Source organism: Mastomys coucha, unplaced genomic scaffold (assembly GCF_008632895.1).
Source record: "Mastomys coucha isolate ucsf_1 unplaced genomic scaffold, UCSF_Mcou_1 pScaffold1, whole genome shotgun sequence".
In the NCBI taxonomy this organism is placed as follows: Eukaryota; Metazoa; Chordata; class Mammalia; order Rodentia; family Muridae; genus Mastomys; species Mastomys coucha.
In genome coordinates, this window is record NW_022196891.1 from 6,007,582 (window position 1) to 6,034,064 (window position 26,483).

Consider the following 26,483-nt stretch of genomic DNA (forward strand, 5'->3'; position numbering starts at 1 on the left):
TTCTTATGAAAGGATACTATTAGTGAATCTTACCCTTGAATTGACTCTGGGTTTTAGCATCCAATAGGGAGAGAGAACATATTTGTTGGCCACTGTTCAGTCTACTTTGGTCTGAAAAATCAAACCACTGTCTCTTTTCAAGCACCATTTTCTTGCCAGCATTGCTGTTATTCAGTATTTTGGTTTTTAAGTGGTATCAGGGGTCTAAACTTCTCAGACTGTATATAGATATCAAAAGGAGAAGAAGAAGAAGAAGAAGAAGAAGAAGAAGAAGAAGAAGAAGAAGAAGAAGAAGAAGAAGAAGAAGAAGAAGAATACATCTATGTGTCAAGTTAAATACTTTTTCAACTCTTTCAGAAAGGTGCTATAACTACTAAATCTATAAGTTGATTTCTGTTGTACATATTATTGTTGAGTGATTCCAATCTTCCTGAATTTTATAAGGTTTTATATTTGTTGCTTCAACAGCTTGCATTACATCACAGTGCTCTTTCTTGGATGAAAAAGGAAATAGAATATTTTTTTTTACTTTCATTAGAAGGCTTCAAAGCCTTATCTTAAATTGAGAATTTTAGAAACTTCTAGAATAGCCAGCATGCATGAATTAATTCCAAAGGGACAGAAATGCAAGTGTTTCTGCAGCGAGTAAAAGTGTCTGACTTTCCTTGCTGTGGTGGTAAAGGGGAGCTGGGGACAAACTATGTGACAGAGTCCTGTGTGACCATCTCCCTAGCCTCTAACAAGCAGAGGAGATCTAGCTGTGACCGACCAACAAACAGTACAACAGTGCCTCCTCTGGGAATTTGCTGGTTCTGCAGAAAAGCCCCCTTGATCACTGCCCCTCCCCCACCTTGTCTTTCTGCAAGACTCCTTAGTGACACAATATCCAGGGCCATTTAATATGCAGATGTCTACCCATATATTCATTTCCTATTGCAGCATATATTTTTCATTCTTGTAAATTTTATTTCAAGCTATTTTGTAAAGTATTTATTGGAACATGAAGCCTTTCATGGGAGTCGTGTAAATCACACCTGGCAGAAAGGTGTAATACAAGGGCAAACTAAAAATTAAAACAGGAAAAACCAGGATTTGTTATAATAATAAAATGTAAAGAGATAGCCATGGGAGTATAATGCGTCCATTTAGTTATTACATAAATAATTCAGGACGGGTGTGCTTTCTTACCGTGTTTACTTTTTAATTTGTACAGGCTTCTTTCCTTCAATATAAGCCGTGTCTTTTTCCTTTTTTATTTCTTTCTCTCAAGATAGAAGTTGTTTCTATTTCAGTGCAATTAGCTATGAAATCCACTTAGGCAAGTTTTTTTGCTCATGGTTGATAGCCAGATGCACACCAAAGGCTGTGTGATGAATTTCTAGGGCCCCTGACTCTATACTTAAGCCTGTTACCAGTAGGAGATTGTGGTCCATGGTTTTAATGTTGTGCAGCTAGGGAGCTAATGGTTTTCATCACGGTCTCATTATGTGAGAAACCTCAAGTAACAGAAATTCCCAAGGCTCACTAATTGAAATGAAATTGTATATACATATGAATGACATCAATATTAGATAGGATTAATATTAAACTCACAGAATGTCATGTTAAATAGCATACAAATTCAGCCTAATGCACAGCAGTTTTACCATGCTGCAGACTGTAGGTGGATAAGATTAAATCTAGAATGATAATAATAGCAGACATCTTTAAATATTAGGATCTATAGTAATAACCCATAAAGTAAAACTGCTGTGCTAGTTATTTTCTCAAGCAAAATGTTCCTATTTATTCATTTTATATTCTAAAATACTGTTTTATTTTTTCTAAATTTATGCCCTATTTCTAAAATTCCCAATGGAATGTTGTTCAGTTATTCAGGAGAAACCTTTAACTTCTTAGCGTTCTAACTCAGTTTTTGATAACTAAGGCATTTCAGTCGTGAAAATGTAATCTTATTTTTGGGTAGTGCTCACTCTCTATTTTTTTTAATACAGTGAAAGTTTCTAAAAAATATTTTCCTTAAATATTTACTTTCATTCTCAACTTCCTGTTTTTCTGAGAAGCTATCAAAAGATTTCTTATTTTAAGAATTCCAAGTTAAGGTTAAAATGAACTTTGAATATCATTACATAATTCTTGCTCATGAAAAAGATTGGAAATTCTGAGAATTATACATTAAAAAAGAGACTTATTAACCTATCTAAATAGTTCTTAGCAAGCATTTAAAAATACTCCCTGCATCTATTTGTCCCAAATACCAAAAGAATGGATCATTGTGACCTTGTACATTTAATAAGAATTATGTAGAATTCATTTTTGTGGCTTATGCTACTCATCGGTGGCTTTACCAGTATTTTCCATTATCGAGAACATTATATTTGTGAGTTCTTCATGGTTTTCTCTAGCATGAACTCTCAAGAAATCCAGAGTGTTTTATTCTTAGTATGGGAGTGACATTCTCTTAGACTGTTTCACAGATATAGTCCTTACTAGCCTGGCACCTAAAGACACAGTTAGAATTGAAATGTGGCTGAAACTATGAAAGTCTCCTTGTCTCAGTCATCTCTCAGATGCAGGACTCTGACACTTGATCATCCATGCATTGAAAAATACTAGAGTGGATGTCAGTATTTTAAAATGTAGTTTCTCCATTATAAATAAAGAAAAAGCAATCATGAGGATGTAATATCCATTATGCAAAACCAACTATATATCCCTCAATGCAAATTCTTTCTTGAGCTTACACTACACCACTTTCTTCTAAGGATTATTTGGGAAGGAACTGCCTCCTCTCCCAGACTTAGCCAAAGAACCAGCAGTGAAAATTCGCTCTAAGGCTTCATGATTCTGCACAGTGCCTTCTACCTACTTCTCTTGCTGCATTTCTGCTTTTAAACAAGTGTGTTGCTTGTCTCTCATAAGAATTGGTTTAAAATGTGCTGCTTGTCAAAGTGTACTGAAGCTTTACAATAATCTCAAACATGACAATTTCTCCCCAATAGACCAACAACACAATGATTTTTCACTTGATGTTATTATTACAACTATAATTTTGTATACTGTCATGTATTAATGATAAGACAACAAAACAACCAAAGGATTAGTGGTTATATTTTGGAGTGTTGGTCAGGCAACTGTTATGGACCATGGTTCTCATGGTCCATTCCACTAATTGCCTTAGCATCCTTCAAATATGTCCTACCACTACTTTTCTTAAAAAAATAAAAAGAAAAAAGAAACTATTATCAATTGTACTGATTTTTACAGTACCACCCTCTCTTTCTTTAAATCAATACGAACTGTCATAATTAAGTTGTGTACTGGTATGAGATCCATTAAATAGATCTTAAAGTGGCTTGAGAACTATGCTTCATATAGACCCCTAAGATCAGCAGTTCTTCCTTGCCTAGGGTTTAGTGAACCTATGGAAGGAAGGGATCTTAAATTGCAATAAAACGGTGCTTACTTATAGTAGACTTCAATAAATATATTCCAATAACTACATAATCTAAGCAAGTAAATTTTTTTTCATATTACTGACAGGCACACATGACATCTGTTTTCTATAGAACGGTGAGCACAATGTTCTGTTCAAAACACATAGTAATGTGTATCTCCATTTCCAGTTAGGTGATCTTTGAGTTGTTGCTCATGTTTATTTTTCTGCCAATGTATCTGTATCTAAACTAGGTTAACCTTGAAGGCTCCTGCCTCAGCCCCACAGGTGCTGCAATCACAATGAACACTTCAGTGCATTATTAGGTATGCTTTAAAAACTATTAAAGATGTCTGTTACTGTGCATGATCTAAACAGGAACGACTTTACACTGCCGATCATGTTCATAGCATGCTAAATTTAATTCAGATGGTGCAGACTACAGGCGATTTGCATTTTTGATGATTGATAATTGATATGCTGAAGCATAAAAACTTTTACTACTTCTGAGGTTAAGGAGAGACCTTAAATCGATGTTTCTAAATATAAATAAAATATTTGGTTAAGAGCGTGAAAAGAACTTAAATTTATTTTTTTAAAAGAGGTTTTACATAAATTTCAAGAAAGAAACAAAGTCAAGAAAAGTTATAACAATGAACTCATCTTGATAAAATAGTATTATCTAATAAAGTAAATTTCTAATAAATAACCTCCTCTATAATAATTCTTTGCAACTAATGTGAAACTAATGGTAGAAACTAAAGAGCTGCTGCTAAGGTTACTTTAGTTCAATTAACTGATGCTGACTGACTGAGGCTCACCATTACTCCTTTGTCTCTTTACTTCAATATATTTTATACTTCATTTCCAAGGCTCTGATGATCTGATTGTTTAGAAAGTGAGTTATTTTTATCATAGTACTACTCATAGTGATATTTCATATAAACAACTTCAGAAAAAGTAAAAATATAAATCTTTACTGTAAAGTATAGTAGCAAACAAAGATATTTTTAAAATCTTGCAATATTTGTTTTTCAGACTCACGGCTAGATCAGTCTTACCACTTATTTCATATCCCCTTGTAAACATTTTGCTCCTGAGTTCCTGTTTATTTCTCTTCTAAGAAGTTAATTTATTACCTGTTACAGTGCTCCAAATCTGAAATTATCCCAAACATGACCACAGTCTGCAGAAATTACGACCATCTTAAACTGAAAAAGTTGTGTATACTTTTACTGAGCCATCAGTAGGAAAGAGTTCAGTTGTTCAAATTTCCAAAGAGTTGACTTTATTCAGTCAATTATTCCACAAGAGCAGGTAGCTCAGCCGAGAACGTGGTCACTTTAGCCTCTGCTTGTCTCTGACGTATGTACATTTGCTGACATGTGTTTGTGAGACTCAGATATGAGAGAAGGCCACAGGGAAAATGAGGAATTATGGAGAAGCTAAGGCTAAATGTGGCATTCTTGCTATGAGACACAGATTTATGGGGTGATATTGGGCTTATTATGAAATGCTGACATACGTAATTTGTTCTCTGTTTAAAATCAGTCACATGCATAAATTGTTCTGTGGCAATATATATATGTATATATATATTGCAGGAACACAGAAAAAATATGTCTGGAGAAGTTACACAATGCATGACGAAATTTCAAGTTCCAGCTATTTTTCTTCGATATCGATATGCAGAGATAACTCGGGCATTACTGTCATTTTATATTTATCTTTTTTGTAATAAAAGTTAAGTCATTGTCTTCTCGTCCTCTTTCTCCTTCTTCTTCTTTATTACAAACCACCTCAGGTCACAACTCTGGAACTGTTTTACAGTCATTTTGTTTTCTGGAGAATTACATTTGTTTGCACAGAAAACAAAGTTTTAGAGCAGGTTGGCTGTGAAAGGATAAAAGCGAATCACAGACCCTGCCTCTCTCTTGCTGTGCATGGTGGGTGTTCCTAGCAGAGCCAGCTACAACCAAAAATAGTGGTTAATATGCCTTGAATGTACCAAGTTCAGATCAAAATTATGTGAATACTATTTTCTGATGTTCAAATAACACTTCAAATAATACTCATTACAGATGCAATTATTTGCACCACACAACAGAATTCCACTATTCAATCTTGTACACAAAGCCAAGTGAAGTATCCTGGTGTAATAGTGCAGAAATCAAAGAAAAATGCAGATAATTTGGTTGAGTCTAACAAATAATTTAGAGACTACAACCATGTGCATTAGAATTTATTATAAAATAAGATTCATTAATATGTTAGAGATGCCAAATAATTCACATATTCTCTTTTTATGTGGTTAATATTCCACACCAGAGATGAAATATATTAGAATGCAGACATTCTCTAAAGACTTTTCTGAATTTCTACCCTGTTCTAGCCTCCACACCTACACAGTGTATGCACCCGTTACGCATCGAGGTTAGTTCTTAACCCTCTATTTAAATGAGAGAGCACACAATTGTTAGGTATCTTCCCTTCGTTGATATCATTTCAAGAGTCAATGAGTGTTTAGCAATTTCCCTCTTCTCTATGTTCTAGTTGCTTTTATCAATCTACACTGTTTTTATACAGACAAGAAAGAATCTTCAAGTGGCCATAAGAGTAAACTGAACAGGGCTTGCTACAGAGCTCACTGTGCTTCACACGCAGGCCAACAACTTCCTTGGCAATCTGATTTCTTTTTAAACTTCTCAAATTCTTCATTTTTAATTATTAGCAATTAGGGGGTTCATTCCAGGTTTACAATAAAGCTCATAGTATGATTCTTATAAAACTCTTAAAAGCCTAAAGGAATTGGAAAATGTATCCCAGGCTATATAGTGATGTTTGTTTCAGCCTTTTCATTTTGTACATAAAAAGAATAATGTCTGAGTGGGATCCAAAGTTGTTTAGCAAGACCACAATGATCTCGTCCCCATTTGTATTATGGCCTTTTTCTCCAACATCAGGGGATACCCCCTCATACCATTAAGGGATATGAACTTAAACCAACTTCAATTTTAATCCAGTATTTGGTTTACCAAAAGTGTCTTTTGAAAACGGTTACAATTTTCCCCCAGCAAGTACCGTAGAGTGTAATATCCATGTGACTGTTTTTGATTTATGAGTATATAGTTTCTTGACACTGAATCAACCTACTTAGAATGTTTTTCTTTTAGGGTAAAAGGATCACAATAGTTTTACTATTGGTAACCTTGGAATAAAAAATAATAACTTAAGTTCACTAACCATCTTTAATTTCCAGATAATGTTTCAAATACAGAAAAATTACTATAACAATAACTGTAATGGCCATATTGAATCACCTTTATACAGGCCAAGATCCATTCTCAGCACCTTATAACTTGAAGTGTTAACCATGCCAGGAGCATGGCATTGCTACTGTAATTGTCACTGGAATAGGCTTAGGGGTCTGACACTCTATCTAGGAGATTTCTGAGTTTCTTGTAACTATTCTTATCCAAAAACATGGAGCTTAGTATAACAACGTCACTTATGCATATTTATTTAAATGGGAACACACACATGCTTTGCCAGTATGTATTTGGACTAAACACCCCCACCCATGTTTTAATTTAAAAAATAATTTGCTGTTTATTTCCTTTAAAATTTGAATATAGAGTTGGGCAGTATTGGTGCATGCCTTTAATCCCAGCACCTGGGAGGCAGAGACAGGTGGATTTCTGAATTCGAGGCCAACCTGGTCTACAGAGTGAGTTCCATGGCAGCCAGGGCTACACAGAGAAACCCTGTCTCAAAAAAAAAAAAAAAAAAAGTTGAATATATTCTCACACTGAAACAATGCCACGAATTTGATCACGTATAACATAATCTTTTCTCTGTTTTTTAAAGATATTTCTTTAAAGAAAACAGAACAGAGAAACTGCTACTCTTCCTTGTATTTCAATCTGACTACTTTGATCAACACATCCCTCCTGCTCCCCAGAAATGCAGTCAGTTGCTTGGTGCAGGAAGAGCAGACCTTGCTTTATTTTTGTTTAGCTATTCTTTCTGCACCAGTGTATTTGCTAAACTCTTACGTCTCATCCACTATTTTGAACACACATTAGATCCCAGAGTAGTTTTAATCTACTCAGCTGCAGATCAACCTTCCTATCTGTGGTTTGGTACCTTAATTCACCTGTCTCTTTGTCCTGCTCTGGTCCTCATTTCACTTTGCCACTGGTCACTGTATTTGGGTATCTTTAATTCACAGCAGGCTATAGGTCCTAAAGTTTATTACATTTATCTCATTCTCATGGGTAGCAGCATACATTGTTTACTAAATAGTGAATCACTCTGACATGCACTCTGGAATACCCGAACTTTATAGAGATGTGTTCTAAAGGTATATGATAATTTTCACAGGACTAAACACTACTTGGATTTGTTTCTTCTACTATGTGAACTGATTTACATTCTCAAGGAGTTTAGATAGTTCTATGTTCACATTTCTTCTTTGTATGCTATTTTTCTGAAAATTTTAACTGTTTAAAGCATTTATCTGTTCAGTAGAAGGTGTTTTTATTGCAGAGTACATTATTACAATATGAAAAATAAAATAACTTGTAAGAATAATTCTTTTTCTGCTTTAATATTTATGGAACTTTTAGATTTATGTTATTGATATTTTATCTACTGTACACACACACACACACACACACAAACACATACAGAGAGAAAGGGAGGCAGATAGAGAGAGAGAATCAGAAAGAGAGAGAGAGAGAGAGAGAGAGAGAGAGAGAGAGAGAAATTCATCCTATTGATGATTACTTATAGAATGTAAAATTAATTCACAAAGTCCAACATAGTGATTTATTGAGAATCTTGTCACGAATTCTTATTCCTTGGTGCTTTGTGGTGTATAAGGGGTTTGTTATCACTGATTTTCTATCCTTTGCATAATCAGGATGCTATGCCAGCAGTAAATAGAGACCTGAGTAAGGACTTTTCCCATGCTGTCCCTGAAGCACCACCTGGTTGCAAGCTGAAAATCAATAAGATTCTCAAATATAGTGCTCTTTGCCTATCTATTGAGCATTGTGCATCACTTCTTTAACTACTTATGGAATAAGGCCCTACTATGTAGAAGTTTCATTGCAAAGCATTTAATAAAGATTTATGGAATAGATTTACTATTGCAGTATTCGTTTACTGCAGTAAACTAATACACCAACCATGCTTCAGTGCAAATGACAATAAATTTGAATAGTAGAAAATGGAAATCACTGAGCTTTACAGATAATCACAATCACCAGAACACATCAAAACAACTGTTGGTCTGTGCTTCAGAATCAATCAATCAGTCGGTTGGGAATCACCTCATACTTTATTTTCCTTTACAGTTTCACTGGAGAGATGTAAAATAGCACATATCCATCTGCTCAACACCCTGGTTTGATATGTTTGCTTTTCACATCCTAATACTAATGAATACAACTAACTGTAAGATTTATAAAAAGACTAACTTTAATGTTTTATAATGATGACATACGTTAAGGTAGAAGGAATCATATGATGCAATGTTCCTAGAAGATCAAAATTTTACTGTGGAATGAAGATAATTCTTCAAATGGCAGTAATTATGTAATTTGTAAATGTGTCTACTATTATTATAATTTCATACATGTCAATATTAATATTTCAATGCTTACCCAAATACTCTTCCTGGAAATTTAGCATTTTTAGTAAGTGAAGAAATCTTAGCGAGATTACATGTCCTGATTTCTGACATGAGCTCTCGTCTCTGTTCTAGGAACTTATTACGCCATTCCTTGGCAACAGCTCCGCAGCACTGGTGACCTCTTCCAGTCCAACACTCTACAAATTATTATCTCTGGACTCCCAGCTGACACACTGCCGGAGGCAAGAGCGACGAAGCCAACTAGAACTGTGCCTTTTCTCTTGTCAAGGTTTTTTCCTTACACAGGAAAAAGGAAGAGAAAAAAAAGCCATGAAGCTGGGCAAAGTGGAGTTGTGCCATTTTCTACAGCTTATAGCTCTCTTCCTGTGTTTCTCTGGGATGAGTCAAGCTGAGCTGCCAAAGTCCAGATCCAAGCCATACTTCCAGTCAGGAAAGTCGCGGACCAAGCGCAGCTGGGTTTGGAATCAGTTCTTCGTGCTGGAAGAGTACATGGGTTCAGACCCCCTCTATGTAGGGAAGGTAGGGCATTTGTGGCCTTTTAAAGTTACGTATGGGTGCTGTAAATGTCTGTAGTTCCCTGGAGAGCTGCTAACTTTTTCTTTGGTGATAAACAAACAAACAAACAAACAAAAACAAAAGTTTCCTCTCTGAAAGGATTTATTTCTGTCATTAACTACTGTGTTAGGTGGGACAGTGAAGATATAAGTTATGGAGTGACGTTCTTTCTATAAAGATCTTAGTGGCCTGGTTTATCACTATTGAAACCTGCGGCTAAGTCTCATTACCACAATCAGAACAAGATGACAGTATGAGTGGACTGATCTGGTTCTTCCACCACTTGATGCTGAATGAGTTTGTCTGTGTGTAATAACTGGACACGATTAGTTTCAAAATAACATTTTCATGCATGTATATTACGAATTTTGACTACATTCCCTGCCATATGCAATGCCCTCGGGAAATCCCCTCCTCCTTTTTTTTTCAATGATATGCTAATCTGCCATCTGATCTCTTAAATTTGGTTTGCTTTGGTTTGTTTATTTTTTTAGATGATTCAGTAATTTTCATCTGGGTTTCTTATAAGAAGCTGTATGAGAAGTGGTGGAGTTACTTAGAGGACTATCCTCGATTTACCAGTGTCTGCGCCATGCATAAGAACATCTGCTCCTCTAGCAGCAAACTTTACAGTTGACTCTCTAGTGGCAAGTTTCGTGATACTGTGTAAACATATCCAAATTATGTGTACTTCATTATAGTTAGCATTACAAATTGCAACATGAAAGTTTTAGACCTCATGGCTTCAGTTATAAGTAGTCCAAATCCGGCTTCTTACTTATCTTTTTTTTTTTTCCATAGAACTGGTTTTATTTGTTTGTTTTGTTTTTGCTTTTGTTTTTTTTTTTTCTTTTTTCTTTTAAAAATACCCTTTCGAAAAATAAGAGTATGAATAAAATTCAGTTAGAGATGCTATTAGGCAAATGATGAGTAGTTCATGGTGTATACATCTAGTGGTATGGGGCAGGCAAATAGAGATTTTTTTCCTTGTATAAATACTTGGATAGGAAATGTTGCTTTGATGACTCATAGCCTCATAAAGTCTATGTTAAGAGAACAAGGTCTGATGGACTGTTCTCTGACCTTATTCCCAGGACATAGGGTTTTCAAAGTGTTGTGGTGTCCTAAATTTCTTAGTTTAGTACTAAGCAATTGGAAAAAGATCCGTAAGTAAATTATACAGCTGTTTTTTTCCTTTTATCTCTCCAGTTTAAAATGTCTTATTCCTCATAAAATGTAGCAGAGTTCCCTGAAACATTTGCTTAGAAATAAGGATTATTTTTTGTTTTTGTTTTAGAGATCAAAAAAGGAAATTGAATATTTTATATTGGTGATTTTTCACATGAATAGGTTAAAAAATTTGAAACATTTTTAAATAAATAGCTACATTGTTCAAGATAATATTTTTAGTATTTATTATTATTTTCTTGTAGTATTTAGGTTACAAATTGATCCTTTGTGGGAAAAGAAAAATATAAACTAGTTATTATGTTCAACGACCAGGGACCTGCATTTTCCTAAAGTAAAGCAGCACAGTAAATATTAAGAAATATAAAATATGTATTTATTTTACAGCCATTATCTTATACTACTAAAATCATTTACATTTTATGTGCCAAAATTTCACTCATTTCATCTTAGTTTGTTTCTCTGTAGCAAAATAATGGAGGTAAAGTCACTTGCTACAAAGCACTAATGTGAATTTGATCCCCAAGACTCACATAGTACAAAAAGAAACTAAACCCTGAAAGTTGTCCTCTGACTACTGCCCATGCATGCATAAGAAAATGGGCCCTAATTAATAAATATTACATTAAAGATTTCATTAAATATGAAAATATTAATTATAATTCAAGACTAATAATCTATCATTTTGTTGTTTAACATATGAATTAAGCTTTCTTCAATCTTTCCTTGATTATGAAATTCAAATAATTCAAAAACAGTATTATTGCACATAAGTGTACATTGTGACCATGTGCAAAAAGTTTTAAAAACAGTAAAAAGATTCCTATTAACTTGATAAAAATTGAGTTTGTTATAAACAAGTTACAATTCTGAAATTCAACAAAATTAGGAAATATTAAAAATATTACTCTTAATTTTCTATCTCAAAATAATTCAGAATAGAAGTACCTCTAAACATTAATTTAAAATTACAAAAGTCTGTGCCTTAGGTTACTTTCTCTGAAATATGTATTAGGTTGTTGAACAATAGTGTGCGCACTTCCTAAGGCAAACAGTGTCATTTCTAGACATTGCTGGGCATGCCTTTAATCCCAGTTGGGAAGTGGAATAAGAGAATTGTAAGTTCAAGAATTGAAAGCCAGCCTGGGCTCCCATATCACAGAAAAAGTATGCGTGGTTTGCGTGTGTGTGTGTGTGTGTGTGTGTGTGTGTGTGTGTGTGTTACAGAATAGAAGTGAAGACATATATTATTAGACACTTACATAAGTCTGTGTATTTTTCTTGCATTATGTGTATTGAAAGGTGCCTATGGAAGTGTTTCCAATGAAGATAGAAAATGAGTTCAAGACACATGCCCCTGACTGCAATATAAGAAACTAAAAATAAAAATTTAATAACTTGATCCCTCAATTGAGTGAGTTATTTATATTCTAGGGCAAAAATAATTAGGCCTCATAGAAGTAATTTGTATTTTTTTTTTGTATAGAGATAACACAGAACATGAATGCTATATATTCTGTACAGATGAGCAAAAATTTGAATCTTTGTGGGGGTTTAGTGATCTGAAGTAGCAAAATAAAAACAAAAACAAGCAAAAAACAAATAAAAAAAAAACCTTTGACCTCTTTATACTCCCTAGCTTCCATAAAAATTAATCTATCTCCTTTTTTTGTTTAGTTAAGGTATGTAATGACTATGTTCTGATGTGCTTGTAGGAAAGAGAACTAAATATTGTAGACAGAGATTTGGAGGATAAGTAGGAAGAAAAGGAACCTAACAAATACTTTTCAAAGACATGTCAATCTCTCATCATGGCCACACACTCTATCAACAAAGAATATTGTAGATATTTTAGGAGAAATGTAGGTGACTTTGATAAACATCTTGGCTTTCATAGGTCACGTTATCTAGGTACAGAGTGTATCAGATTGGCAAGTTGGGTTGTTCGCTCTCCCAGTTAATGCAGGTTGTGTTATTTGAGGTAAATAGCCTTGTGTCCTTAAAACTTTGTTTCCATGCTTCTAAAATAGAAATACTGACATCTACTGTTTATTTTTCCTACTTAGCAAATGATATAAAATATTAGGAGAGCTACTGAGATGTCTCAGAGGTTAAGAAGATATGTTTTCTGCATCCAGTAGGGCAGTTGAAAAGTTTCTGGTGCCATGGCACTACATTCATGTATACAAACATCCACAAATACATACACATGCATGTAAGTTAAATTATTTTTAAATAACTTTATGTATCATTTAGTCTGGATTTTCAATGTAATAATAATTTGATATTTTGACTTTGTCACATGATATATAATAATAGTTACTGATACTCTGTGTCAAATGTTTTCTTAGTGATTCCCTAGATAAACGTAGCTGCTAACTTATATACTGAAAACATTTTTACTTATTTTGATTGTTCAGAATAATGGTCTGTTTGAACTGAGCTTAGAAATGGAAAAATAATTTCTGTAATTCTTTCAGAATTTCAAATACTATGACTAGGATAATACCATAGGATTGCAAAAACTAATTCAATAACTGTATGAAAAATAAGTTTGTCATTAACATTCCCCAAGTTGTCTAGACTGACTGGACAGCAAACCACAATGCTCCTTATGTTCGTGGCTCTGCAGATCCAGAATGGGAACTTGAATTCAGATCTTAGTGGCCAAGGCAAGCACTTTAATCTGCGGTTCTCAGGACTGGAATCGTTTTAGATATGATAAATTACCTTAATTGGTATTTTCCCTGCTTTTTATGATGGAAATTGATAAATTAGTGATCCTAAATGCACATAGAGTTAAAGAAAAAGCACTTTTTTTAATGATCGAGTTCTGTTTAGTGTATGATTTCTTACTAGAGGAAATGGAGTAAGGGGCTTTGTTGTTCTTGCTGTGCTGCATATCAGAGCGGATTGCACGATACATTGCTGTAGGCTTAGAGCTCAGTCTTCCTCACCTTGGTATTTCTAATTTAATGCGCCCTAACCATCTGACAGAATATAAGTTGTCTACAAAAGCACCAAGACTCTGTTCCAGATATTAAGTGGTTTTCATCTTCCTTAACTGTAATGGGCTGCCAGCCGACGGCTGTGCCCGAGGCCATTACTTTCGCAGAAATATGTGCTTCCTGCATCTCCCACAGTCTGCTTCCCTCATTGTTAGCATCACTCTAGCCTTTTATGCTACTCCCCTTTCTTCTGTACTCATTCGGGGAGAATTTATACCTGTAGAAATCAAATACGTAGAAGTGTAGTGTTCCTGACTCACATTCCTTTTAATTGAAAGTGTTGGTGAAAATTCCCTACATACTTCCTTCATTACATACCAGCACATCCTCTTCCTATAGCTTCCGCACCTCCCAGCACTGTGACTGTGTTCATCGCTGCAGAAATTTTATCATGAAAATAAATTAAATTAACGGGATGAATTCCAAATTGTATTCCTTTGGGGATTTGTTAGACACACAATAGGAGGATAACAAGTTCAAAGAATTAATTACTTGGAAAAAGCATATCTTCATAGTTGAATATATACTACATGATTCCAGCATACAAAAAATAAATCAAATAGAGAACTGTCCTTTAAACATGTTGTCTACAGTCAGACTGAAATGTAGGAGGAAAACCTAGTGTTTTGCTGTTAGTTTTGTTGATGTTGTTGCTATTGTAGGAGTGAATAGGAGTTGGTTTTCTTGAGAATTCTATAACCATTTAGTTGGCTAGGAGATTCTTTTTCCTAAATTCTTAACTTTCTGATAGAAGCCTGGAATTCTTGGTGGTTTCAAAAAGAATTTGGACATGGATTAGCTCTTTGGAATGCAAATAAGTTTATGTTTGTAATAAATACTTCCAATCAGTTAGTTTTTGCTTGTAATAATCAATTATCACGATAAAGAATTAAGTGAATTTTCTCCACATGGGATCAATAATTGAAAATTTGTGTTTGGTACATTTTTTCACAATATGGAAAATAGAATATATCATAGTATGATAGAAAAATGAGGAACTTGCAATTATTCAAGTGCATTTTCCCATCTTCCCTGTTTTATTAATTATAAATGAAAATGACCAACCCCAATGATTTTATTGGAGTGCTATAAAACTAAAAATTGCAGGACTTGAGGAACATTCAGTGATGGATTGGGTTGCAGAAAACACCATAGTTATGGATGCAAATTTCCTGTTCAATTTATGCTGCTCAAAATGAAGTAATGAATGTTCTTAGTTTCATGTCTGTTTTTCCTTACTGACAAAGCAGCAAAACTGAAGAATATAATATGGTCTTCTCTTGGTGTTTTTAATACTGTGTTTATATTGAGGTTTTAAGTATAGGAGATAAGATCAAGATATTAACTAACATAATGACTAGATCCTTGTGTAAAGTCAACTGTCATTGTCTTGATGTGTTCTCATATGATTACCCTACTGACATGGAGCCATTGAACTCCCTGCTTTTTCCTCAGTCATTAAGATAATTACAGTATTAAGTAATAATAAAGCAGACACAAGTTTTTTTTTTGAATTAAGCATATATAGAAACATCTAGTAATTACAACTTTTGTCCCAAACATTTTCACAAATAACCTTTTTATTTTAAGCCTTAATTTTATTGCCTGAAACACTATTTTCACAAACACATTCAACATTTTGTCCCACTAAATCTCTTTCAGGAATTGGTAAACATGACATTTGCTTCTTCTTTTTTCCTCCTCTTTCTGTCCTTTATTCCTACAATAAGTGTGACAGGTCTACTTTGAAGAGATACTGTGCTCCCATGCTTGATTGAAGAGCTAAGACTTAACTGTTCTTGATAGAATGTGCCAGTGGATTTATAAGAAAAACAGGTGAACAAAAGACAACAGAGAACATTGAAATTTAAGGTTAAACCTTCGCTGTCGAGCAAGGCAAATCCAGGCGTGCTGGCTCAGGGATCTGTGAACAAATGATTGCATGAGCATCCACGCTTCTGTGCATTGTTTTATATCTTATATAGATTCCTCAAACCAAGGCAAAATGGGATAAACAACTTATCTCCCTTGGAAACAGAGCAAAGTACTCTAAAACTCTACTGAGAATCTTTATCAAGCAATACTATAAAGCTGTAGTTGGCTTGTTATTTTGAGCATGTCATTGAAACAACTAGGTTTTATTTATCTGACAGATGAAGATGCCAATTATAACAATTTTGAAGTTACTTTAAACATAAAAGTCAATTGTCTAAACGAGTTTCTCCAAAAGTTAGTATCCTAAGTGAATGTTATAAATACTTGTCTTAATAAAATGATTTCTTGGTGGAGATCAACCAACATACCAATCTTTTTCTTTTGCCCTATGCCTCAAATCTTTTTCAACCTGGGATAATTTGTAGCTTAAGGCCATTTGAGTTTGATTTATTTTTGGTTTTGTAGTAGTAGTAGTAGTAGTAGGAGAAGTAGGAGTAGGAGTAGGAGTAGGAGTAGCAGTAGTAATAGCAGAAGCAGCAGGGCAGTGTGTGTTGTATGTGTGTGTGTGTTCTATATCCATGTTTCAATGTGGCTGCACACAAAAGTCAGAGGTATATTTCTATGCTGTTTTTAATTGTTCTTCACTTCAGTTTTTAAGAACGGTTCTATCTACCCATGAACCTGGGACTCACCAGCTTATTCTTGCTGACTAAAGGGCTTCAGGGATCCTCTTGCTTCTTCCTGCCTCCTTTGTGCTGGGATTAGAGGTTTGTGACACCATAAATGGATTTTCTATGGGTTTTGTGGATCCAAAGTCAGGTCATTGTGCTTCTATAGCTAACACTTTACAGAATGAGCAATCTCCATAGGTCGTGTCTTAATTCATATATACATATATTTTATTAAACATTTTATATAATCTATTGTGATCACAGTTTTTCCTCCTTCTCCTAGTTTCTCCTCCCCATCTCCCCACCCACTGAACTCCATTCTTTCATACTCTGCATCTTCAGAAAATAAGCAAGCAAAGAAAATAAACAAATCAGAAAAAAAAATAAAAGCACAAGAAATCCACACTTATAAACAAACATAAAGAATGGGTTGTGAGAGAGAATGAGTAAAAGATGAATGGAGGGAAGAAAAAAAAAGAGGCATTCAAAACCCAGAAAAGTACAAAATTCATAAGCACTGTATACTATATACTGTATACAAGTGAAAGAACAAAGAATTTTAAAAAGCCCCAAATAAGAGATAGAGTCAACCAAAAAAAAATACCAAAGAGCCATAGATTTCATTTTGTTGTTAGCTCTCCATTTTTGGGGCATGGGGCCTATTCTTGGGCATGTGACTAATATACCCAGGGAGAAACTACTGGAGAAAAGTAATTTTTCTTTTGCAAGCCAATGTCAAAATATAGCTGCTTGGTTAGGAATGGAAGTTCATGTCAATTTACCACCTTAGTAGTGCTAGGACAATGGCTAGCTTAAACATTGCTGCATGCATTACCAATAATGTATGAGAATATCTCACAATGCAGACCATTTATAGTCTCTTTATAGTGAATACAAGAGTGGGTATATGATTGTCAATGAAACCAATTATCAAATCAGGAAGTTTACATGGTCAGCTGAATCAATGACTCGACTACTTGGATAAGGTACTATATGATTGTTTTCTTTATTGGAAAACAATATAAAAGCATACATATTGAAATTTCAAAGTCTTTAAAAAGTTTTAAAAATTTATAAACCAATATAACTCTCTTATATCATATACAGATAGAATAAAAACTGTAGTTGTAATAAAAACACCAATGTTATTTACTGAGATTTCGTTGCCTATTATCAGGGTACACAGTTTGTTCATCTGAATTGTGATACATATTTAATTTCACAATACTGTTAACATAGTCACTAATTTTGTAGTAATAAGTTTATATCAGGAAAGGAATTTAGGACATCTGAGTGGAAATAAAATCTGTGAAATCATATTCTTTTTATCATTATTATTTCTTTATTTCTACTTTTTTTTATACTTTAGATTTTTTCCCCCTTCTGGTCCATTCTCCGACTGTTCCACATCCCATACCTCCTCCCTGCCCTCCTGTTTCCATGAGGATGTCCCCACCCCCCACCCCAGCAGAACTCTAAACTCCCTGGGGCCTCTAGTCTCTTGAGGGTTAGGTGCATCCTCTTTTAATGAACCTGGACCCAGCAGTCCTCTGCTGGTGTGCTGGGCTCCTCATATCAGCTGGTGTATGCTGCCTGGTTGGTGATCCAGTGTCTGAGAAATCTCAGGGATCCAGGTTAATTGAGACTGCTGCTCCTCCTACAGAGTTGCCCACCTCCTTAGCTTCTTCCAGCTTTCCCTAATTCAACCACAGGGGTCACCAGCTTCTATTCATTGATTAAGTGAAAATATCTGCATCTGACTCTTTCAGCTTCTTGTTGGGTCTTTTAGAGGACAATCACAATAGGTCCCTTTTTGTGAGCCCTCCATAGCCTTAGTAATAGTGTCAGGCCTTAGGGCCTCCCCTTGAGCTGCATTTCACTTTGGGCCTGTAGATGGACATTCTTTTCCTCAGACTCTTTTCCATTTCCAGCCCTGAGGTTCTTTCCGACAAGAACAACTATGGGTCAGAGTTTTGTTATTATTTATAGTCTCAAACATCTCAAACATCTTAGAATTATCTAAAGTTAAAACATCTCCTTCAACATTATTACATAAAACATATAAAGAACTTTGTCATAGTAAGCTTAATTTACAAATATGTAGCCATTATAATTATACATAAGACATTGTTTCAGACAATATTAAGCACTTAGAATTCTATAAGACAATTAAACATTGAAAAAAATCTCATATCTTATATTTTAACATAAAATTTGTATACAATTATATCAATGTTAAAAATACAAAAATTGACAGTTTTTTCAAATGACCCTTTTCAGAACTATGACTGGATTTATAGTCAATAATAAGCATACCTTCATAATGCCTTGATTTATGTCACAGAGGAGTTAATAGTTATGTGGGAAAATTCAAATAGATAAGAAATACACAAGAATGGAGGCAAGCAAGAGCAGAAATTATGGCTATCTTTGAGAAGAACTAGAAATAATGTCCTTGTTTTTAATTTTCAAGCAATTTGAATTAACAGTCACATTTACAAACTTCAGTATCACATCGGTTTTCCTAACCGGCCATAACAAAATATCAGAGCACACCACTTGAATAATTAGTGATAAGTGTTTTGTGTAATCGATCCAGTTATGGAGGCTGGAAGGTAGGGCAGAATAGCAGCAGGGCCACTGCCTGGAAAGACGTGTGTCCTCACCTGTAGCCAGGACAGAATAGCAGCAGGGCCACTGCCTGGAAAGACATGTGTCCTCACCTGTAGCCAAGGCAGAATAGCAGCAGGGCCACTGCCTGGAAAGACGTGTGTCCTCACCTGTAGCCAGGGCAGAATAGCAGCAGGGCCACTGCCTGGAAAGACATGTGTCCTCACCTGTAGCCAGGGCAGAATAGCAGCAGGGCCACTGCCTGGAAAGACGTGTGTCCTCACCTGTAGCCAGGACAGAATAGCAGCAGGGCCATTGCCTGGAAAGACATGTTTCCTCACCTGTAGCCAGGGCAGAATAGCAACAGGGCCATTGCCTGAAAAGACATGTTTCCTCACCTGTAGCCAGTCAACTTTTCTCTGCTTCTCAGAAAGCAAAATAGGGAGCTGCTGGTTTTTAGGAGGCTGCACAGGGTACAGGCTAGGGTGTCAGTCTTAGGAGCCCAATCAGTCTTTACTACTTCCTCCAGTAATTCTAGTGTATTAGGAATATCATTTTGCTATGTATAATATGTTGATGTACAGTATAATCCTTTGGGAGTACAGAATTAAGCATAGGAATTTTTGAAATAAGTCACAAATCAAATTTTCTAAATCTACTTCATTTAAAAATAGAGTTGTTATGATATTGACAATAATCCATTAACTTGGCCCTTTATACTTACAAGTACAATATCCATAGCTTGAACTAAACATTGGTCATAATATTTTTTAAAAGCCCATTAGCTTTTATCTTATAAAGAATATATCTTACAACTATTAACAAAGGAGGAGAATTATATTAGTAATCCTAATAATCTAGAGAAGACTTAGATTATATTGAGAATATTTGTAAGTTAAATATATATGGAGGATATAAGCCTCTGTGGATTTTGGGATCTCTGGAGAAATTTGTCAAATTCTTTTTAAATATTATTTCATTAAACTACAATTATTTTACATATCATGGGGACAGCAGCATATTTTGGTTTTCGCTGTAGTAAATTGGAACCTCTCAGAGCATTTTTGAAATGTATTGATAAAATTGATTCATGTGATTTAAATTCATCTGACTAGTTTCAGTGAGAACAGGTGTCTAGCCAAGAGCTAGAGTAGTATCTTCTGACCTGTGGCCAAACAAAGACAAATGCAGAATCAAAATTTATGTGTGATGAAGCAGTGTGGTGAGGCAATCTACATTTCTAGTTCAACTGGATTTCTTGTCTTCTGAAAATGAATGCTGAAGGGTAATTTTTCAAGATGTGGTTGCTTTACTGGAATTGTAATTAAAGCAACGAAATTAACATCATCTCAGCAAGTTCTGTATACAAACACTGCAATTATCTGATAAGAATGCCTCCATTCAAATGTTTGCTTATGTCCCTAGTTAAAATGCTGACATGTTTTTAAGGTACTTAGCCAAAAACACACAAACAAAATTTGGCCAACACATACATAATGCTCAACAGATGTGTGTGTCTGAAAGATTCGTGATGATCACTGGTTGAATTAGTCAAACCATGCTCAAATTAGATTTTTCTGATTTGTGACTCATTTAAGTGTCCACATTAAAGCCAAATATGTAGGGAAAGATTATATATTCTGCAGTTGGTTCTCTAGAATGAAGTATAAATAACATTAAAACTGCCATTTTCTTTCCCATAACATATTCAAGAATCTCAATTCTGAGTTGCACAACTTTATTATTCCTCACATAGTTTATATAATTTTTGGAACTGAATCATAGCGAAGCTGCTACATCTTGCTTATTCAAGAGAAATAGAGCTCCAGGCACTGAGATTCAATTTACATATATCCAAGAACATGAATCCTACGAAGAGCTACAATTCTTTCAATCAAATATAAGTTTTAAAGACATCGGAGATGACTGCATTATGACATTGACAGTGTGGGATCACTTTCAAAGTGAAACAATTTATAGAGTCTATAAGGAAATATTTATATGAAAGTAATAAAAATGTTTGCATTGACAAACTTGAAATTATGCTTGTTCTAAAAATAATATGAAATGTTGGCATATGTGTTAAGGTGTGTTGACATAAACCTCAGGGTTTATTACAGAGAATAATTTGCAATATGCTTGACCATTGTAACACCTGAGAGTAGATATTTACCTGTGATGCAAGAGCTATGATCAGTAAATTTGGTAGATGAGTTTATGGTATAATAGTGAGACTATTTTCCCACTGATGAGATCATTTGTGGTAAACATGAGTATAATCCATAATAGAAAATGTAAGCAAGAAAGGGCTACAGGATTTCATAAGAGAAATGTTCACTATGCCTTAGACAAAAATAATTATTTTACAATGTATGCATCTGATTAAAATTTGTATGTGAATAATTTATATCATATACATATAGTATATGTTAATATATTAACATATTCACTAATTTCATAGTTATTTGATATGTGGTTATTAATTTGTTCTGCCATTTCCAAGTATGATTTCAAGTGAATAGCTTGTTTTCCCTTTTTCTCATTTATAAAATAGATTCAATAGTGCTCACCTCATAGGACTATTACTCACATTTAGTTAAACAATGAACCTGACAAAACAGAAGCTGTGTTTCTAAAAATTAGCAAGCTTCTTGTAGAAAGAGATTGTGTGTTTCATGTCTATGCTCCATTCATCCTCCTCAACTAGAACTTATTGCACCAGGAATACACAAAAACCTGAAATTCTGTGCATATTGCTGGGAGGGAAGATTGAGCTTTATACAAACTCTGATTTCTAAAAATTTGGATTAAAATGTTCAAAGGCAATGATTTGGTACTAATCCAAATTCAAATGCTTGCAAAAATTAATTCTTATTCTCAAGCATTTTATGTGTGACTTAATTTTGAAAACTGTCTTCAAACACAGCTGTGATTGCTTATTGATCCCAGAAAATATGCCAAGCTGACCAAGTTCCACACAGTCTTTTATAATCTGTATGCAGTTCAAATATGTGTATCCAGATTTTTACCAGTGTTGAAAGTTGATGTGAATTATCTCCTTTTTATAACACATTGAGCTATGATTATCTTAGTTATTTTATGATTAATTTTATTATAACAATCCTTTCATATAAACAATAACACAAGTAATAATTAATTACAGTGCTTTTGTACAGAAAACACATCCAAGGAATGTGCCACTATGAATCTTTTAAAAAAAAGTCACATTCTAACTATGAAATCTGAACTGAATATCTTCAAATTCCTTCCTTAGAAATAACATTCGTTTTCATAGTACTCCTGTGTCTCCTCACCCATTATTGTCTCTGAAAATTCTACATAAGAGTCTTCTGGCTTATCTCTACATTTCTCTCAGGTCTTTCAGCCTTCTTTGTCTGTATAAGAAGTTAAAATAAGCTTTCTTAAGAGAACACAGGCTCTCTGCTCCAGGCAAGTAAATGACCTCTTATGTTGGAAACATGTTACAGAATATCAGAGTTAGGACTCTGCCTTTCCAGGGTTGGAAAGCATGATACAAGTAGAAAACTGGCCTCATGTTTGGAATTGCAGTATTTATGACATGACTGTTTTATGGCTTACAGATTCAAGAGCCAGTTTAGTTAAAGTTTCAGTTCAATTGTATGTAACCGCAGATACGTGAGATCTGGACTTTATTCGTGGCAATGTTATCTAAGCACGTATGATCAACTTATTTTCTATAATTCCTGAGAGTCTTGCCTCTGTTTTAAAAATGTTTGCACGTCCAATAGAATGAAATCAAGTGAGAACAGGGAACAAGGGAGAGATCTTGATGAATCTGTAATGGTCTGAGTATTTTCTTCCTTATTCCCACTTCTGCCTCACTGAAGAAGACAGACAAAGCACTTCAGGTCAGAGTGGCAGAGAACAGAATGTGTGAATTATACCTAAAGAACTTTGAGCGCTAGATAAATTGAGAGCTTTCTGTTTATCTATTGTTTTCCAAATGGAATTGGACAATCTACATTTTGTATAATCACCATTGGATATGTTAACTAACTAGTAAGTTGTACATAGCAGCAAGTTCATAGATTAATCCAGAGCATTAAGGATTATAGCTTGCCTTAGTTACTCATAAAAGAGGGGGCCATATGATTGTCATGTATTTTATTTCATTTTCTCTTTTTATTTCTCTTCCTTCATCTCTCCTCCCCAACCTGATCCCACTTTTTCTTATCCCTACCTGCCCCAAGTCCACTTGGAGAATCTATTCTATTTTCCATCTCTATGGAGGTCCATGCTTCCCCCATAGCCCTGCTTCGTACCTAACCTCTGTCAGTCTGTGGATTGTAACTTGATTGCCATCTACGTAATAGATAAAATCCACTTACAAGGGAATACATGCCATATTTGTTTTTCTGGATCTGGATTGCCTCCTTCAAGATGAGTTTTTCCTACTTGCAGCCATTTGCCTGAAGATTTCATAATGACATTTTTTTTTCTTTAATTTCGGGATAATACTACATCATGTAAAGGTACCATATTTTCTTTATCCATTCTTCAGTTGAGGGACATCTAGTGCATATACACCCAAAGGACTCACCATCCTACTTGCTTGGCTGTGTTCATTGTTCCTCTATGCCTAATAGCCAGGAACTGGAGCAACCTAGATTAACATATATTAAGTATTATAATCACTTATTATTTTTAAATACATTTATCTATTATCCTGAACCCAAGAATTCTTTGTTCTGTGTTTACATGAGTGAGTGGGAATCCTGTGGTTCATTTCTGAGTGAGTACAGGAGTTATGAAATACTAACTTCAGAATGAACTCAGGTTCATAAGCAATGAGATCTGAAAACAGATGTACACATGTTCCATTTCAATTAGCTACTTCTGTGACAAATGGGTTTTATAGTGGTATAGTGGATAGTATGTAATGCCCTTCTTGTGTATATTAAGTAAGTTTTGCTATATGCAAAACTCTTCATGTTTGGTATGTCTATAATATGTGTTGTTATGGATCATAATCAAAACAATTTTTTGCTCTATATTTGCTACTTTCTATACTTGAGTAGATTAAAATATTTTCTTTTTAAATTATATTTTAAGAGTGATCCAAATCTGAAGGAAAAACAGGGATATGTGTGTGCAAGCTTCATCAAGCTGGCACATTTCCTAACGATAGACAAGATATTTAAATTATTTTTTCATTCCTGTCCTCTTTCACACTGAGGTAGTAATGCCATCTCCCCCTCCTCAATAAAACAAAATTAAATCAAATCAAATTAAATCAAACTTTGTTTTAATGTCCTCTGTTAAGAAGATGCTCGGCGTACAAAGTACTAAGTGTTAAATGAAAGGCATGAAAGTGGAAACAGTGCAAACTGTATACAGTATTAAAACCCTAGGAAAAGAATGGTGTTTCTGGCGCCAATATTTTTAGTAAATAATCATGAATGATACTTGGACAGGAAGTTTTGGTAATTATGACAAATATTACATACATAATAAACCTAAGACAGGTCTTTCACTTTAAAAATTAACTCCCAGAGTTAAGACCGATCCTAAATTACTTACTACAGTTTTTGAGACAATAAATGTATAATATGACTAACATTTTAGTTACTGAACAGATTATATTTTGGAAAAACTCATATATGCATTCACTAACAGTGCAAAATGATGCCAAGAACCTGAAGGACAGTTAGGAGAGAAGTATGGGAATGTTTGGAGAGAGGAAAAATAAAAATATTTTGTAATTATATATAATCTTAAATTTTTTTAAAAAGTTTTGGATACCATACACTCACATTCATAAGAATAAATAAACTTTTCAAATATTTTATTTTGGAAGAAAATTAACTCTTTGAAAGTTTCCTAGGTGGCACAGGACTCAACAATCTTTGAAATATTAGCGTGATGCCTTGTGGTACCAGATAAAGGGACTGGCTTGAGACTCTTTTTATTCTTAAAACCATGCCTTAGGTCAGAGAATTAATTATTCTAGTATTTATGTCAGACATATTGGGAGGGGTTATAGATGCTATATATCATTAAATTCTGAATTCTGAAACTGAGTTTTACTACATTAGAAGCCAGTTGGACAATGGCTAGCATTAAACATTTCCACTGTAAATAATAAGAATTAACTTTATTGCACCATATTTCTGGAACCATGACATTATTACATTTTAGGAATAATGAAGTTTTAAACATCTCTGTTTAAGTAGTCACATAAACAAGATTTTTTTCCTTTATGGTTTTAAAAAGCTGTATGATGAATAGAACCTGTGTTTTTCCATTGTGGGGTCCTTACCAACATATAGAAATAGTGCAAAATGTAAGAGGAAATGTTGCAGGGGCACTGAGAAAGACAGTAGTTTAGGTAGGTAGATATTTCACCATATAATTAATCAAACACAGGGAAAAAACGAAACATACATTATTTTCTCTTGTTTCGTAATTCAAGTAACACGAAAATTGTGAAGCTGAAATAAATCATCCGGAGAACATGTTTGTTACAGAGGGGCAGGGGCTGCTGAAGATAGCCAGGCAGGAAAGTGGTGGATTGCTTTTCTATTGCTATGATAGGTATCAATACCAAAACAACACGGGGAAGAAAGTGTCCACTTCATCCTGTGGGCTATGCTGCATCACCATGTCCACTTCATCCTGTGGGTTATGCTGCATCACCATGTCCACTTCATCCTGTGGGCTACGCTGCATCACCATGTCCACTTCATCCTGTGGGCTATGCTGCATCACCATGTCCACTTCATCCTGTGGGCTATGCTGCATCACCATGTCCACTTCATCCTGTGGGCTACGCTGCATCACCAAGGAGAGTTCAGGCAGGAACTCAAGGAAGAACTCTGAAAACACAAACTGTTAAGGGATGCTACTTAATTGCTCTTCCCCCTTACTTGCTCAGCTTACCTTTGTTATATAGGCCAAGACAAGCTACTGATATCACCTCCCACAGCATCAGTTACTTTTTAAGAAAATGCCTCAAGACAGGCCCAAGGATACATCTGATCCAGGAAATTCTCATATTGTTTCTGCTTCCATGAGACTCTGGGTTTGTGCCAAGTTGCCAGGTGAGCTAATGACAAGGATGAAGACAAAAATGATGCTACAATCATTTTCATTTAGAAACAGTATACAGTTGATTATACATAAACTGTGAAATACATGAGTATTAGAAGATTGCTAGAGGCAATGAATATTGACCCATACAAAACCTCACAGTATACTTACTGTATGCCTTTACAATTGATTAGTCAATATAAAGAAGGCAATACTATAGTTCTGTAATAGGGGTATCTCTGGAAGGGGATAAAATGATGGATTATCCACCCAAATAGAAGCATGTGAATAGAGAATGAGCCTCCCAGGACCACAGTCTATTCACATGGTGACTTGGAGTGATATTCTTT

The 26,483-nt window shown here is 34.6% G+C and overlaps 1 protein-coding gene across 4 annotated transcripts in view; it reads left to right on the plus strand.

The window, feature by feature from the left end:
* The window catches only part of Cdh7 (cadherin 7), a 146,453-nt gene that overhangs the window by 2,569 nt on the left and 117,401 nt on the right, over positions 1 to 26,483 (plus strand). For all 4 annotated transcript variants that reach the window (XM_031379948.1, XM_031379928.1, XM_031379939.1 and 1 more), the window contains exon 2: positions 9,207 to 9,614. In XM_031379948.1, coding sequence (XP_031235808.1) covers positions 9,207 to 9,614 — 408 coding nt within the window. The remainder of the gene's footprint in view (positions 1 to 9,206; positions 9,615 to 26,483) is intronic.